Raw genomic sequence first — 16,851 nt, forward strand, 5'->3', positions numbered from 1 at the left:
AGTGCCGGCGTAGGTATTCTGCGGTAGGGGCCAAAAAAATGTTCCGCATGGATTCTTTATCCGACTTCGTAAGCTATCATGTGCAAAGAGTAATGACTACAGCACATGTGATGACATTTGTGCGGTAGTGGCGGCAAATGTAACCATCACACCAACACGCGGATAATAACGATGGCTGTGGCTACTGCAACAAACGACACGCTGTGGACGGCTTTTTTTTCATGAAGAGCGCAAGCACCTATTCTTCAATTACCTCTTTTTCTATGGTTACCTTTTCAAGAAAAGCTGAACTCTTTTTCACACCTCGCTGGACTTGTGTCTGATAGATGTCCAATGAGCCTTCTTTAGTAGGTCTTTCTTGGCTCCGTTTAGAGCAGTACATCGCCTAATGATGTGCTGAATGCTATATTCCCTACTTCATAGTATGTGCATTTTCTTCTAGCCTTGCCTATTCTAATCATGTCAGCCTAAATTTGATTTGTGAGCGCTTGTATCAAGTGATAAGTCAATTCTCCAAACTGTTAACCATATCACTCTTGAAGATCGAAAAATAGAAAACGTGGCCGTTGTCGGGTTATCGTCAAAGGCACATTGGTGTCACTTTAAAAGTGCGCGGCTTCCGTTACCTGGCTCTCGCTACCCTAATGTCGATTATGTGTCCAAGGTATGGGTCCAAATGGCCCCGAGTTTTTCACCATTTTTTGATTTCGTGTTCCAATCAGTTCCATACGAACGACTTCCCCGTTCACATGCAGGTCTGCTCTTCTGTATGTTTTGCGCTTCCTAACGTTACTAAGACCTCTTTTTTTGGTAGCAATCTGTAAGTGGTGATAATAAGCGCCTCGTTTGTCCTGCTTTTAACTCTTGTTCGGTGCGGATCGTTATTGCTGATGCGACATTATCAGCACGTGTAATGTTTTGCACCTGCCATCTTACAAAATAGCAAGACCTCATCATATGCCAAATCCCAGAACGCCAGGCCTAGTAGCTAACCTGTGATGCTCTATAACTAACACGGTCGATCGGCAAGGCTTCTCCGAGATGATTCTTCAGTGCTCTCATTATGATTGCCCTTCTCGAGTTCGGTGTATGAAAAGCACTTCAATGTCAGGCGGGATTAGTATCACAAAATTTCTCCTCTTGAATGGGCTTTTTTAATAGCTGCTGAAGTCAACCTTTTTCTTTAAAGCCGTATAATGTTTCTGATAGAACTCGCAGTGTTTTCGTCTTTTTCGTTGGTTTAGCTCTAATGATGTATTCCATTGTACTCAACTGTACTGAGCAGATAGATAGGCATATAGGCAGCCGGATGTATTTTACCTTTGAGGTTAAAGTCAAGACCAGATTCGCTGCCCTCCGTAATGATAGGAATCACCTGTTGAATCCGGCCATCCGGGATATCAGACGATGCAAGTTCACTGGTCATATAACTGGAAACGGGCATTAGCTATACTTTATAGTTCAACCAGTGCAGTTAATTTTTAAGCCAAGTGACCGTACTTGCCGATGCTTTAAATGACTTGGGTGTTTTCGACATAACTGTAGATTTTTAAGGAAAATGATAAATTTGACCTGTTTCTGTACAGTATGCATGTATGTAAGATAATTTCCGTCTATTTATCACCCAAGTGCCCCCAGTTCCGCGAAGTTATAAAGAAAACAAACGAAATATGTATGCAAGCTGTCCCTTTATTAAATCCGATCATATTTATAATAGGCTCGGAATTAACATTCATGTCATTTTCATTTCATAATGCTTAAATTACACACATATATATATATATATAAAGGTAAGCAATCATACAAAGAACAAGACACCCGTTTGGCAGAAGGCAGAAAGATTGCTGCTTTCAGAACAGTTTCGTTTACCTAGAAAAAAATATTGGAAGTTTGATTTTTAGTCCATCTTTATAGGATGGGAAACGTAGGGGAGAATTATCTTGTCAGTGTTTATCGGTCTTGGTGATTAAATAATAATGTTTGTAGTGAAGAAGTAACGGTTATTTAACTACTGCCACAGACTGAATAACATTTCAGTTTGCGGCCATATTTTTCTCAAAGTTAGGTCTGAAAAGCATATGATATTGCTAGCTTTAATAGGGAAGGAAATTATGAAAAGAAATATTTATTGAAATGCAAGCGGTGTTCTTTTACATGATATAGCACTTAAATATGGTCCAGTCACGTTAACGGCCAAAATTGCATATTTTCAATGTCTTCGCAAAATATCTGGATCTCTGAGAATAAGGCTACGTATTCCTATCCAAACTTGGAATGTCTGTATGTGTGTATATATATATATATATATATATATATATATATATATACATATGGCTTTTTATGATGCACGGGGACTACATAGTACATAGGACTAAATACTTAAGGTAAAACGGAGCCTTCAAATGTGACATCTCCGGCTTCATCATCAGATTCATATGATGCCTGGTGCCACTATGTAATCGCGCTTGCTTTATTATGACGACGGTGCTAATCGTATATGTGTACGTTATATGTCTGCGTTACCTAAAATTAAATAATCATAATTCAATTCTGTATTATTGTTGTTAGTATGGGGATGTACTCATGAAGTAAATTGTTTTAGTGGCGACAACTATAAACAAAAAAAACACTTCCGATACTTTTTTTTTATATAGCAGCATGATCAGAAGCCAAATAGCAGATAGATAGCTTGAGAATCGCGTAGAAAATCAAATCCCTAAACGTACGTCAAAAGTCGCATTGTCGTTAATATGCGCGTCTTCCTCATCGAATTTATTCTCTATTGGATATTTCGATTTGACGAAGTTTAAGGTAGTGAAGATAGTATTAAACGTTAAAGTGGTTGCATAAAAGTCGGAATGCTGGAACATCCTACCAGTTGTCAGCTCCATGATCATCAGTCCATTCAACGCTGGCACTACTCGAATTCGGGGCGTTATTAGGCAACCAGCTGGAACTATCGGAATAAGCTCCATTTGACGATAGCTTATTGCTGTTGGAATTCCAATGAACAGAGCTCTTCACTAGGGACGGGTGACGTGCGAACCAGCTCCCCCCATTGGGTCCATTCTATAAATTACGTTTAATAAAACAAGTATATGAACATACCACTTGAGTCTAGCTGTAGGAATGGTTACTGTGAAGAACTTTGCTTTCATCTGCGAAATAAGCATATGAAAAAAAAAAAAAAAAACAGAAAAATCAAAATATCCGTTGTATGCACAGTGTGTGGCCAGCATTGTTTTAGATTGTACTCACGCACGCAAAAACTTGTCGGCATATTTTTGGTCAGTCAACGGGTGAAAAGTTGGTTAATACAGTGTGCTTTTGATGCTCAAGGATGAAGACTTTGCAAATATAGAATTTCACTGCTTTAGATGTCTTTCATACTCTGCTGATGCTCCATCCTTGATAACCCGTTCGGCTTTTTGAAGTGTCATCTGCGATGTCCTGGTGCCGCTGTTTCCTGATCCTAACTCCTCCATAGCTAGCATCACTTTTCGCGACGGTCATCTGTTGATTCCATTCCTCGCCTTGCTGTGGTTGATCGTAACCTAATTTAGATGATCTTCGCGCGATGCCGGTCCAGCTTTCTTGTGCCGATTCGGTCGTACCAGACGACGGGAACCAATCTTGCTCGAACAATGTTTGGAGTATGGAACACCCAGTTACTGTTAATAACCGGCGATCTGCTAAGCTTTTCTTTGACACTCAAAGCTTTTGTAAAGTATACACTTCAGCTACTCATTCAGCATTTGAAATCGCTTTGACTTTCTATCTTACGTACAGCCGTACGGCATCGTCAGAACGATAACACGATGCCGGTCCTCTTCTCAAAAATGCTTTTGTTTTACCGCTGCTTGCTTTCTGTACGACGAGTGAACCTCCCATATATTTATATATATGTATATGTGTGCAGTGCTATTTCAGATGTTGTATATTTAAACAAAGCAAAAGGTAAGTTTTATCCAAAGTTTCGCTGATCCGCGAAAACCTTTGAGAACGTATATATTATGTTTACAAGTACATAAATTCTGCAATATCAGTGAACGCTAACAGGGTGTCGAATACGGAATCTTATGATCCTGGCGGAGGCGTTCGTTGGCTTAGGCAACGCATGGCCCAGGTGCTGAATAGTCCTAGCTTATCTTAGTAGACCATGTGCCAGCGAATAAAACTGTAACATAAACTTTCTCGTCTAGGTTCCCATATATATTGTCAATGTACCACTATTAATCGATGTAATTAGTAAGTCGAAACGTTCGCCTCACCTTGGTTGACCTGAATATTATCCCAACTGTTGTGGTTTTTGGGGGCTGGTACAGGGTATATTACCTAAAATTAGGACGAGAACGAAAATCAGATTTTGAAAGCACATCTGAACCCACCCTTGCATAATTACGGACGACAATAAAGAGATCGGATTCCGGTCTAATCTAAACCTCCGTTGCTAAAAGTGCGGCCTTCAGACAAGACAGACTGGATGGCAGCAAAATCAGTTATAATGAATTATGCACATTAACATTTATCAAGTCTTAAGCTTTTGTGTACAGCTCTACGCAAGAGGTACTAGACATTTTAAGGTTTGCTATATATAAGAACAGGAAGAAATCATACCTGACTAAGCAGTACCACTTTTACTATAAAATAAGTCTTCCGCGTAGTAAGGCCTCATCTTACAGTGAACGTATAATCAAGTGAATGAATATATATATATATATATATATGTATATAAATGTATGTGTATATATATATATATGTGTATGCTGATGTACGAGCGACTTAAAATTTCTCGTCCACTTACATGTTGGGACTTTGAAAATCAACCGTGGAGTTAGTACCTTTGGGGCATGCGAACGCAGATGTACATTAGCAGGATTTTCGTTGGCTGTTCCCTGTTCGTTTGTTTCGACTTTGGCGCGAAATCCGTTTTCATCGGCAACGTATGTGACCTAACAAATTCGGTGAGACATTGTACCAGTCGGTAGCAGTCTATAATCCTCCTCTCATCGCTTTTAATAATGCAGCTATTTCAGAACCTAAATTAGAGCATAAAGAGCTGACCTGTTCTCCACTTCACGTATGGAACAAATAGGTACGTGTAGCAGACAACAACAGATATCATTGAAGTAAGTGCAATACACTTTATTATGGCTAGCAGCAAGATTTAGCTAGTATTTTTTTGGCTAAATAACTTTGGCTACTTTAATATCCCTTCATTCAATTTTGCTACTTACCGAAACGATGTCTCTCTTGAATGCCGTCGACACACAACTTTCAAAGTTTTCTAACAGAAACACTGCGAAATAGGAACATAAGCGTTGCTTTTCTCCTATCATGTTTGCTTTACCTTTCGCTTGCGGCCATCTGCAGTTGTGAGTTTATACCACCCGATCACTCGACCACGTCCGTCGGTCTTTTCCTCGCGATCTGAACTTCCGTCGTGACTTTGGCTGGAATACGCGAACCTGTATGGTTTCCATCCATCCTGACTAATTGAATGATGTCCTGAATCGTACCCATAGTCTCTACCGTGCGATACCTGACAAAGTTGAGTTTAAAACGACCGTAATGTAAGCAGTCCTCGTGCAAGCGACATATTTTGACGTCTTGTTCAAGCCGGAGTCAATAGTCGCTCCGTATTCATTCGCCAGCGCATATTATGCTCTAATCATCTAATTCAAATACGCTACAGTCTTTACGAATGGTTAAGACCACAAATGCCAGAATATATACACACGGGTAATCTGAAAGCTCAGCTTTACTAGCTCAAAATGAAGATGGCATTACTCGTCAGAAATGTTTCAGTGGTATAAGTTACTTTATACAAAATCAGTTGGGATCACTAAAATAATTCAGCTCTTAAAGTAGACGTTAAATTTTACTGTTTGGAAACGATGTGGTTCATTTGTAGATATATGAGTTATGAGCTGCAACAGATGTTGAGCATATATCGTCTGCTAGTTTTAGATCCGTAGGTGTGTTAAAATTGCTGAAAAAATATCAAAGTATTCAAGAAGTATAGAAGAGGGTAAAATTCAGAGTAGGGTATAAAGTCGACTTTGTAACAAGTAAACGCATTTTCAAAAAGCATCCTTTTTTGAGAAGACGACTAAAAACTGAACCGAGTGCTGAAAGCTAAACCTGTCAGAAAAATGAAATTGAAGGTTAAACGTCCTACAGAGGATGTACGTCAGATAAAATGCAAATCCTGCTTTCTTCTACCAAAAACTACATTACATAAAATCTATACGAGATTTTAATGGATTGTAAGTGAAACGTATCAGGGTTGCTTGCAGATTGCTGGAACCATAATCACTGTGTACTGACATGCGTGTCTGCAGTATCATGGATCAAACAATAAAAATGAATGTAATGTTCAAGTATGACACATGAGGCGGCTTCAGGCGATAAGTAGACCTGTAATTGGTAACTAAAGCGATATGTGCGATTTAAGTCTAACCTGATAGTTGTCGCGTCCCCCGTCAAATCTTCGACTCCAACCGGGAAGCCTGGTGATTGCACTTTTAATATTAGATGTAAATTTCCTACACTTTTATGGTAGTCTTATGCTGCCTCTTTGTTCAGCTAGCTTCAAGTTCCGTCAACCATGACGACTTTGAAAGAGGTGGATAATACCGAGCCAAAAACGAATCTAAAAATGTGACTTGTAAGATATATGTTAAGTAGAATTACTTGTGTGAAGCTAATGTAACATATAGTACAGTATAAGTGGATCTTCTAAACAGTGGTTCCGCTCTTTTGGATCACACCTAGGCACAGATGATTTCATTATCGTATAAGAATCCATCAATAACGTATGTTGGATGAAAAATATTTGAAATGAAATGAGAAGCCCGAAGAACTTGCCTTTTTTTGTCCTGTTCTATCGTCGATGTGGGCCTCCATTGCCCTGCGCCAATTGAATCATGTCGTGTATTGTCATACGCTAAAAACGGGTCGTTCCAGTTCTGAAACGCGTATCTGCCAATTATTGAATCACTCCAACTTTTGTCCCCTGAGTCCTGCACAGAAGGAAGGAAGCAAAAGGCAGAGTTTGCAACATTTTTCGTCCTTCAATTGGCAAAGCTCCTCCAAAACGAGTGGCTTGGTGCATAACATTACAGGATAAGTACATACCGATGTTAATACATTCGAGAAGATTTTACTATAAATTAGTTTGTGGAGTTTCGGTACTCTTTTTCTGTATCAGCAATTTGCTTTTTACAGTCTTAAAAACCGTCATAAGCCAAAAATAGTTTACCAGCTACAAATCTGATCGCTTACTGGTATAACTTGTAAATGAAGATCCGCGCAATGGATAATGGATGATAATTACGAACTGCTCTACTTGAGACCAAGCTTGTTATTGTTAGTGTTGATGAGATGATGAGGCACCTACCCGATGAGTATGGCCGGCCAGAGTCGAAGATGCAATAGAGACGATGCAGACCGCCGCGAGTGTCAAACAAGGTCGCTGATGTTTACAAAAAGTATAATGTTATTGATCCGTAAGCCTTAGACGGATTTCAGTGTTTTTAAATAAATCAGACCAAGATGATGTGGTGGGCACGTTTTGAGTTGAGGCTTTTGTAACCAATGAGTAACTTAAAGAATCGTGTTCCGTTTATTGCAAATACCTTGGACCTCGAAGAAGACAATACTCACTATCATTGTCGTTCGATTTGACCAAGTGGTCAGCCAATTGACTGCCAGAAAGCGTACAACGAATTCACAAAATGGACGAAAGGATCTATCTAACGTAATTAGGAATATTTGAAACAAACGATACGTGATTGAAAGGAGAGATATGTTAGTAAACTCTAGGATTCTCTTTTCAAATTACGGCTGACCTAAGTATTAGAAATCTGAAATAGTTTACATAAAATAATCTGGGTGCGATACGCCGCAAGTGACTAAACTAAGGGTTTCAGACAAACATAAGAGCACACAGATGAACGAAAGACAAAAAAAAGGACACAAATAAGTAGCCCGCTGGTCAGTAACGGTCCAGTCTGAAATGATCCCAATGAATCAGTTCAGGTTCTTTTATTGTTTTCCAGCGTTTAGGGGCGGTCCATTTCTTCTGACGATGCTCCTCCAGCAGCGGCGACAACAGGGTCAGGAGAGGGTCAGCAGAAAGGGTCAGTCTAGCTAGAAAAGGGCGTCAAATAAAAAATTATTTTTATACGGCATTGTTACCCCTTCTGTTTCTATGAGAATTTTCAACGGTAGCAAATCTTTTCGTACGCAGGAGCTCTAAAACGGCTTGCTGCGCGAAATAGCGGGAACAGTAATCTACAAGAGGAATTTTTACATATTCTTAATGATCGTTCTCACTACAAAGCCGTATAGAAATCTAACAGTATAAAGTTAGACAATTCAAATATTAATTGAACGAGAAATGGGTTTATGTTGCCATAGGTTCATTTTCCGACAATTCGCTAAGTATAGCCTCTGGGAAACAACCTGTTCTGAAGTTAGATCTTATTTACTGACTAGAAAAGTTTTCGAAATACAGTTTAATACACCAATGTAGGTGTCATTTGCAAAAGATAAATCAATAACATATATATATATATATGCATGCGACAATTACATTAAATGCTTTTAGGGGGTTAAACACATTGCACTCCCTTTGCTGTCGACGACGAAACATAAAATATAAGCTTTTAACGAACGATGGAAAGTGGCAAGAATATAAAACTGTACACTGTACCTTAGAATAACGTGCCCGTTTTTAAAGAATTTCGAAAATCTGGGTTTCAATGTACATTACTCTAACCTAGCTATGTATCAGTATGTGCAGTCTAAAGTACAATAATCAAAGCGAGAAAATAATATATTATCTTTATTGGGGTATATCTCCTTACTAACAAAAAGGAAAATTACGTTAACCTGTTGTAGCCAAAATAAATATTTTACCTTTTCTTAGAGGTATTCAAGCTATACACTGAAATATGTCGTCCGTCATCTTGTCACAGAATTGCCGCAAGGATAATTTCGTTATTACGTTCGGGTTTTTTCTGACGAGTGTTTCCATTAATCCAATTATCATTCTAGTGAAAAAAAGCATGTTGTTTCGTCTAGGTCTAACCCATAAAAGTACGGGGTCGGAAAAGCCGTAAATTTGCTAAAACATCTTCCCAGATTTTTTAATGGCTCGAAGAAATCCGGAAATCCCTTATACTTTAAAGTATGTTTATGAACTTCCTAGAAATACTTCCTCAGATTTTCAATTCCCAATATTTTATCTTTCAGTTGTCAGTCAGACACTGGATAATACAACATAAAAAAGTCAAAACAGTTGTCGACCTTATAAAACGCAGCGTCTTATTTGAGTGATAATAGTGAATCAATTTATTATATATTCGCCGGAGCTTTCCAAGCCGTTGTAATGGTGCGGTACCAACGTGTTTGCCTAGTAAATAGACACGTAATGGTCTGGGCTTGGAACCAAACGTGGACAAAGTTCGACTCGTGCTGAGAGCGAACCGTCTGAAGCAATGTTTAAGTGCGCTACTGGACTAAAATTTAAAACAGTTATCTTATGGCCACCGTTAATATCATTTTCCCATTGTACCTCTTTTTTAGCCCTTCTCGCTACGACTTTTCAGGTCAGGCGGCGAAAAACTTGTCCAGGTTTTGAGACCGTTTTAACAGTCAAGTGTAGAGCTACTAGTGCTGTTAATCATCACTAATCTACAAACGAGTGGTGAGAACCTTCCGGTCCTAGCCAACGCAACTTGTGGTCTTGCAACAGAGATCTAGCCTAATTCTGAGCATAATTTCGAGCTGCTCATATGTCGACGTGAAGGTACATCTTTCGTCAATGGTGACAATTCTGTGCGAAAATCTGTCACTGTGGCTGCACCTTGCTCGCTCGCTGCCTGTCTAAATGTCAAAAGCTAGTATAAAGCCGTGCTTTTCCGTGCTCTTTCCTCAGCCCCTCGGGCAACCATCACTGAGTGAATATCTTTGACTAAAAGTGCCTATCAATAGCTGCATGACTGCTAATTCAACTTACGAACTATTTACTGCCCTCTTCCTTTGAAGAGGACTGTTTTACGACCTAATAAATTAGGCATTAAGAGATACCGACTAACAAAATACGGGCTAAGAAAGAACCAATATTATGTTTGGTCACCATGGCCTTACTACCAGCAGTAGTGAACCGTTCTTAATTATTTCTTCTCAGTCTCCAGTGCCATTTTGTAGAATATTGTCCACATTGCTTGTCCGTTGCCATAAGCATATATCGTTCTGCTTTTGGGGGGAATGTTTTCGAAATAGTTTTGCAAATATTGTAAATGGGTATTGAAGGGTCAACTTTGCCCCTCCGAAGGCGCGGTACGCAACATGTATGATTCGAAGTTCGGAAATGATCAATAATTGGTTGCGATCTGCCAGTGTCTACTCATCGCTTTATAGGATCATGAACCTAGACAGGATTATGTCACACTTTTCAGCTTTGATAATTAATTACTTCCTAACGAATAGGATGCTTGTCTATGTCACCATCATGAACATCTCTAACTTGCAGCATTAAAACCACCTGTAAAATTAAACAACAGTGATAATTCTCGTATGCCGTCATAATTTCCATAGACCTGGATATGCACACGAAGCAGTTTCATTCTTGACCCCCTAAGACATTAAACCAGGTTTTTTTTGTACTGTAAGTAATTTATGCCCGTTCCCGTTGACACAGTAGCAAATCATTGTTGAAACTTAGCACTAAGGTAATGCCATAGAACTATTCGTCGGACGTGGTGTTACTAATTTGAATCCTTGCGGCTACCCTTTTCTCCAGAATACGTCTAAACAATAAAACTATGTGACTTTTCCATTTATTATCCCTCATCAAAGGGACAAAGGTGGAGGGTTGCGGACCCAGATTCCCCGCGCCTCGAAGCTTCCTATTCAAATGAGAATACGAAGTTGAACGGTTAACTAAATTACAGTACGTTGAACCTGTGGCTCATCTGTCAAGACATAGTTAGTCTATAATTTAGGCAGAAGCCAACTTTCAACACAAATTTTTCTGTGTCGTTGCCTTTTGTTGTTGGGGAGCACAAACTTTGTGACGCCCCCCCCCCCACCAATATCAAGGTGTAACTCGATTTGAATTTTAAATTTATGTTTACGGCAAATGTCAGTAGCCACTGTATAACTGTCATAGGTCGGTCTCAGTCTCCCGTTTGGCGTTTGTTGTTGCGGCGTATCCTGATGCTACATTTCTCGTTAGTGCAAACAGCAAGCCGTTGATGCTGACCACCTACGAAGCCCTTCCGCTAGCCAAACATCCAAAGGATCAGCAGGCAATTGTGGATAATCTTTGACAATGGCTAGTTGTATTTAGAGAAATTGTTTGCCCACTTCTTTAATGATTTACTTTACTTAAAAATCGCGTTTCAGTTTTCTTAAATATAATCAATATATACCCAGGTATACAAACAAATATAGCCATCAACAGGCTGAAATGCAAGGAAGGATTTATTTCATGGTCTAAAAACGATGTCTACAAGAGATAAATACCACGAGAAACTACGGTTCGCTATTTTCGGAGTTGTACAACGTTCTCTGCTATAATCACGTTATATTTTTCTTAGTGGTATTATGCAGCCATTCCAACCTGTCTGCAATATCTATACCGGTGCTTATCAGTATCATAGTTACGAAGAAAGATATTCTGCTACACCGTGATATGCTTACTGTGCAAAGAGTCTTAGAAAATTTCAAAAATTGCATCTGCCATCTGCATAATATGGTACGATTTCGCAATAATATGGTACGATCAATATGGCGATGTTCCCAGATCAATTTCCATATTCATACTTAGGGTTACCGGATAAACCAACTGTGCGATAACCATTTATCTGTAAATATTAGGACTGATAAGAAGGACGGTAGAGGTGAATATTTATTTAGGCAACTGTCCTACTATAATAAAGGCGACGTGAAAAAGTCATAATGAAGTGCTTTTGCTTTTTAGAGAGTTCGTATTAACTAACAGGAAAAAACAAAGTTTGTCAGTAAGTGTCAAACAGTTTGTCAGTAAGATTTCTATCTTATCCAGATTTACTCTTTGCGCATAACTTTTTACGAGACAAATGCTAAGCTTTCTCGACCGAAAATATTACTTCGTTTTGCTCGTTAGACAAAACGAAAATTCAGCAAATTTTCGACTACCTGTGATAGAAACTAATACACGAATCTCCAGCACGCGTAGCTCTCTACTAAATGATTGCTTCGATATTGTGTGCTTTATCAAGAGTACCACCTTTTGTACTTGTTAACCAAAAGAGTACTCTATGACCATATATATATATATTTTGCTTTTTTTTTCTACTGGTTTATTCTCCGAATATTCATTCTTCAATATTTCATTTGGATTGTTATGTTGACAATTTAAGACTTCTGTGGCACGATCTGTTATTCCCAAGTGGTGAATCACCTTGAACGACATGTAACATAATCAGCATTAAATATATTTTGAAACGCAACAAATTGATAACATTGTGTAATGTAGTTCCGTAGCAGACTTTTTCAATGGTAATCAATGTTCTGTATCGGATCCTATTATGTAAGGAATAAGTGTTGACAAGGCTGACATGGAATAGCAAAATACCGCTATAGAGAATACAAGTTCTGTGTTTCTTATGCTTATTACTTGTGTCTTCTATATACAGTCGCCGTAAGAGGAAGATACCACACGAAGATTGTAATTATATATATATATATATATATATATATATTAGCATGTTATAGTTACACACTGTGAAAATAATTGTCTTCAGCTCTGAAAACACAATTGGAATGGTAACTTGCTTTGTGAAAGCGCTAGATGTTGGCATAGGTATCACTTGAAATTCGCTTAATACATTGTACATATGTCATTCTATCAGCTTTTAGCGTATTTTTTTTATTATTCGAACATAAATGTTCGAAAGAAGTGGGAAACGGGAATAGTATTCACGCTTCTCTCCCCGATGATTCTAGCTTAAAAATAAGTGCCCGAAATTACCATCCTACGGAGGAAATGTAACAATGGAAGCGTTTGACGATTAGGCCTGATTCGAGTTGTTATACTATAGTTTATAGGGTTTAAAATGCCACCACCAGTTCCAGTCCATGCTACTACCTTAAGCGGATGGCGTCACGTATTTGGACCAAAATTGTTTAAAAACATCACTTGTTAATTGGCAGGAATGTATAGCTATTTACGTAAACAGGGCAACTTTGTACTGAAATAAATTGCTATTAAAGCACCGCCTGTATAAAATTATGTGGAGTAATCCATACGACGAAGGCGAGCGTCGCAAAAGATTTACCTCCCTCAAAAGTATATATTCTATATTCTGCTAGTCTCGATAGACGACACATATTCACTGTAAAGCGTTAAGGAAAAAAAACTACCAAAGTTAATTACTAAATCAATTTGACAATAGTTTAACGAGAAAGAATTAATTTATATGAGCCTAAAAGGGCGGATTTCAGATCAGCTTTGCTTCACTTTAAGAGATTCGAACAATCGTTTCAAAGTCCGCTCAAGCCGTTGCTTCCAGGTTTTTTTCGATACTTTTAGCAGAATCTTTAAATAAAAGGCCACCTAATAAGGCTTTAAATATACAGGTCTCTCGCTCTCTCTTTACAAATAGAGTTCACGGAAGTAAATTATTAGGCGTTAAGTCTATAAACAGCTGCGTATAGAATGGGAAAAATTGAAGAGTTCGCTGCCTAGGATCTTCGAGCTGAAGTCTTTCGAAACAGAGCTCTTGGGCTTGTTAAGGACGAAAAGCAGATAACATAAATAACTTCCTTGGTCGACCGGGTGCAGGAGAAAATATGAAAGCGTAAATTCAAAACTGTTATAGTGAATGGTGTATATTTCGGTGTAAAACTTAAAATACGTGTTTTAATGGGTATCTCTGTTGAATGATTCGCCAAACATATAAAATCAACGGCATAATTTAGCCTGTGTACTTTAATGTGCAGCTCTGAATATTAGTAAAATAAACGACAATAGTCCTTGGTTAGCTGACGCCGCGCAGAACAAAAATCACTTAATTAAAGCTATAGGTGTTGTCTTGTTTTCCAGATTGGAAGCATCCATTAATAGTATTGACTTACTGTTTCTTAGAGACTTTTTGAATTCGTTATTTCGTTTCAGTGTTTACACGTGGCCTGCTTTCAAAAATTACATAATTGAATTGCTCATAACACAAACAAATGTCCTGCTCGAAAATATGATCATCATCATCATCATCATCATCACGTTTAAAGCTTACAGCCGAACACATTTATGGTGCGAGACGATTTTAAAATACGTTCATGTATCTGAATCGAAGCAGGAAGAACTGTATTTTTTCCGAGTTATCTTCACGTTCATAAGTATTCTCATTGTTACATCCCTTATTACTTACATGTGACATACATTTAGTGTATATCGGCAAACATTTCAAAACCAATTAAGTTTCGCTGGGCCATTTTTAACGAATATACGGCTATAGAACACACTGCTAAATTGTAGTCGTTAATTAAGTTCGAAAGAAAAAAGCTCTGCTTGTAATATTTTAATTAAACGTACGTACGGAGAATAAGCGCTTGTGCTTGAAGTAATGATAGAAGCAACGAGCTTACATTGTTCAAGTCGTATTCTTCAGTTTGAAGGTGAAAAGAGGTTCGCGTGAACCCCTTACCTGGTAAGTATTTTCATCATCGCCATTATAATAATAACCATTCTCTCATGCCATACTAACAATCGAGAGAAGCTCGTATTATATGTAAAAATTAATAGCGTGGCTCTTTAATATACTCAACGATATAAAGTAATATTAAATCCATTTATACGATTAGATATTTTATTTTTAGAAACTTATAAATAATCGTCTATGGTATTCGGTAGCTAGCGGCTGTCAGGGCTTCCGTGATATCTCTGTATGAGAACTATTCTATAAGTATTGGCGCACTTACTGGAACGTGCTCCTTTAGAGTAGCTGATTGAACGGTGTGATTGGATGGTAGCCATGGAACAGGAGTCCCTAAATTTATTTAACCAAGCTTACATCTGGTTTGCATTCTACTCCGCTACAAAACGAAACTTTTAACGAAGGCGCTCGCACACAACTTTTTCCACTTGACATATGACACAGGCTCTACTGACACGACAATGAGCACAAAGGATTATAAAGACAATCTTATCAGTTCATGTGCATAAATTTTATCTAGTAACCAGTCTTTACAGTAACAAAATAAAATGCCATAATAAACGTATACAGCTGAAGTAAACAATGAGTAGTGGTACCATCTGCTTGAACGCAGCCGGCCAATTTAGTTTTTTAGTTCAGAAGCGCAATTTTTTAAATGATCTATAGATATATAAATAAGCGAATCGTCAGGAAAAGAGCGCCTAATCTAGAACAGCTTGTTAATATACAAAAAAAAAATACAATCACTGAACTTAGTGCCCATACCAATGGGGCTGGTGTTGTGATAGAAAACACACTGGGAGAAGCTGTCTTTTTTTTAACACTCTCAAACTAGATTGGCAAACGTAGCTCGAACATAATGTCCCTGCAAGTTTGAAGCACGTTCGATTTGTCTAGAACAACAGTATAAGGGTTTGTTTACTACAAACAAAATGTTTACTACATTGCGATACGTAAATCATTGCAGCGCATTGTTACAGTATGCATTTTGAGTAATAACGAGCAATTTCAGTTATCATTCCACCGCTTTTCGAGAGAGATCTTCGCTAACTTCTTAAACTCAAAAAATCGCTATTTATAAAAGCGTGATTCTTAAGTCGCTTGCAAAGCAGAGCGAACGTAGTAACAACTGCAAATGTAGTTTCCTTCGTAGCCTATATATCATTACAAAAACATAGTCACTACAAACTAGCGAGTTTGGTAATTCGAAATTCTGCTTGGTCTGCATTGAAACTGGTACTGAACGTTACATTTATTGCTCGTTCAACAGTAAGATATATAATCCTATGAATGTTCAACAAGATATGGAGCGCGTATTCATATCTATGAACTTTTACCTTTCCGACATTTTCTAGTCATTCATAGCACAAGCGGGTCCGCAACAGGAACCGATTTTGAAACTCACGCATGGCAAATGAACTCTTCGAATTTCTTAATGACGCACCGCAGAGCTGGCTTAGGAGACGTTGACAGAAACAGTGGAACGCTTTTTCATGCCAAGCCCCGTCTTTCGCGGAAAACTTATATGTAACTGAATGATCAATTCGTTTTGAGGCAAGATAATTCCCTTAAGGTAATCATTGTTTTAAAGGAGTCTGATGCCGGCTACGAAAAAAATGTTTACACGTGTTTCTAATCGATGCATACTGTTCCGTTTTTCTGTAACTGGGTTTGGAACTTTCGGCCCCTGCCTTAACATCATGGTTAATTTAGTCGGGCCGAGATCAGATGTTGAAAATGATCAAACTCTTATAAATAATTTTTTTCGGGTTCGAAGCCAATCATTCTAGTAGCAAACGTACCGTCCTAGAGCCATTGTCGGGAACGGCACTTTATGTAGAAGTAAAAGCTTGTGTATAATATGAAAGATGTGCAGATGATTCCAGGCACCTGCTTTCGTTCGAAATTAATTGCATATAACGTTATGCTGCACCATGCCTGCTTTGTGTCCTACATATCCCATTGTGTAAATAAAAATAACTTCAATTGAACTCGTTTCAAAATAGAAACTTACACGTACGCCAACCACCTTTGTCGATGTCAAGCGTGAGCTATGGCTACTCGTTGTGTCCTTTAACCCAAATATTCTAAAGTTTTTCTTTTATGCACATGTCTTCGCCATTTGATATAATAGAACTAA

General features: G+C 38.3%; 1 protein-coding gene across 10 annotated transcripts; it reads right to left on the bottom strand.

The window, feature by feature from the left end:
• Positions 1–1,669: 1,669 nt before the first annotated feature.
• LOC111269435 (uncharacterized) lies at positions 1,670–16,164 on the bottom strand. 10 transcript variants are annotated; one of them, XM_086971734.1, is made up of 12 exons: positions 15,477–15,708; positions 14,977–15,158; positions 7,669–8,154; positions 7,403–7,477; positions 6,871–7,025; positions 6,464–6,512; positions 5,351–5,542; positions 4,842–4,952; positions 4,272–4,335; positions 3,391–3,632; positions 2,876–3,069; positions 1,670–1,869 (listed from the first exon to the last, which is right to left on the bottom strand). In XM_086971734.1, exons 3-12 carry the CDS (start codon positions 7,672–7,674, stop codon positions 1,866–1,868), a joined length of 1,092 nt encoding a protein of 363 aa, XP_086827860.1. In that variant the 5' UTR covers positions 7,675–8,154; positions 14,977–15,158; positions 15,477–15,708; the 3' UTR covers positions 1,670–1,865. The 10 variants fall into 10 exon arrangements, 8 of the variants coding, with proteins under 8 accessions (XP_086827860.1, XP_086828215.1, XP_086828729.1 ...); XM_086972089.1 differs by lacking the exons at positions 14,977–15,158; positions 15,477–15,708 and adding an exon at positions 16,049–16,164; XM_086972603.1 differs by lacking the exons at positions 14,977–15,158; positions 15,477–15,708 and adding an exon at positions 16,049–16,156 and having other exon boundaries at positions 7,669–8,150.
• Between the last annotated feature and the right edge of the window lie 687 nt (positions 16,165–16,851).

This window comes from Varroa jacobsoni, unplaced genomic scaffold, assembly GCF_002532875.2.
Source record: "Varroa jacobsoni isolate VJ856 unplaced genomic scaffold, vjacob_1.0 scaffold_3, whole genome shotgun sequence".
NCBI classification, from domain to species: domain Eukaryota; kingdom Metazoa; phylum Arthropoda; class Arachnida; order Mesostigmata; family Varroidae; genus Varroa; species Varroa jacobsoni.

Bases quoted from the DNA above. Each gene is read 5' to 3' on its own strand.
- LOC111269435 (XM_086972089.1), bottom strand. The intron at 5,543-6,463 runs GTTAGACTTAAA...CAACTTTGTCAG, and splicing joins GGGGACGCGACAACTATCAG to GTATCGCACGGTAGAGACTA. The intron at 4,336-4,841 runs GTACTAACTCCA...TCCTAATTTTAG, and splicing joins TGCGTTCGCATGCCCCAAAG to GTAATATACCCTGTACCAGC.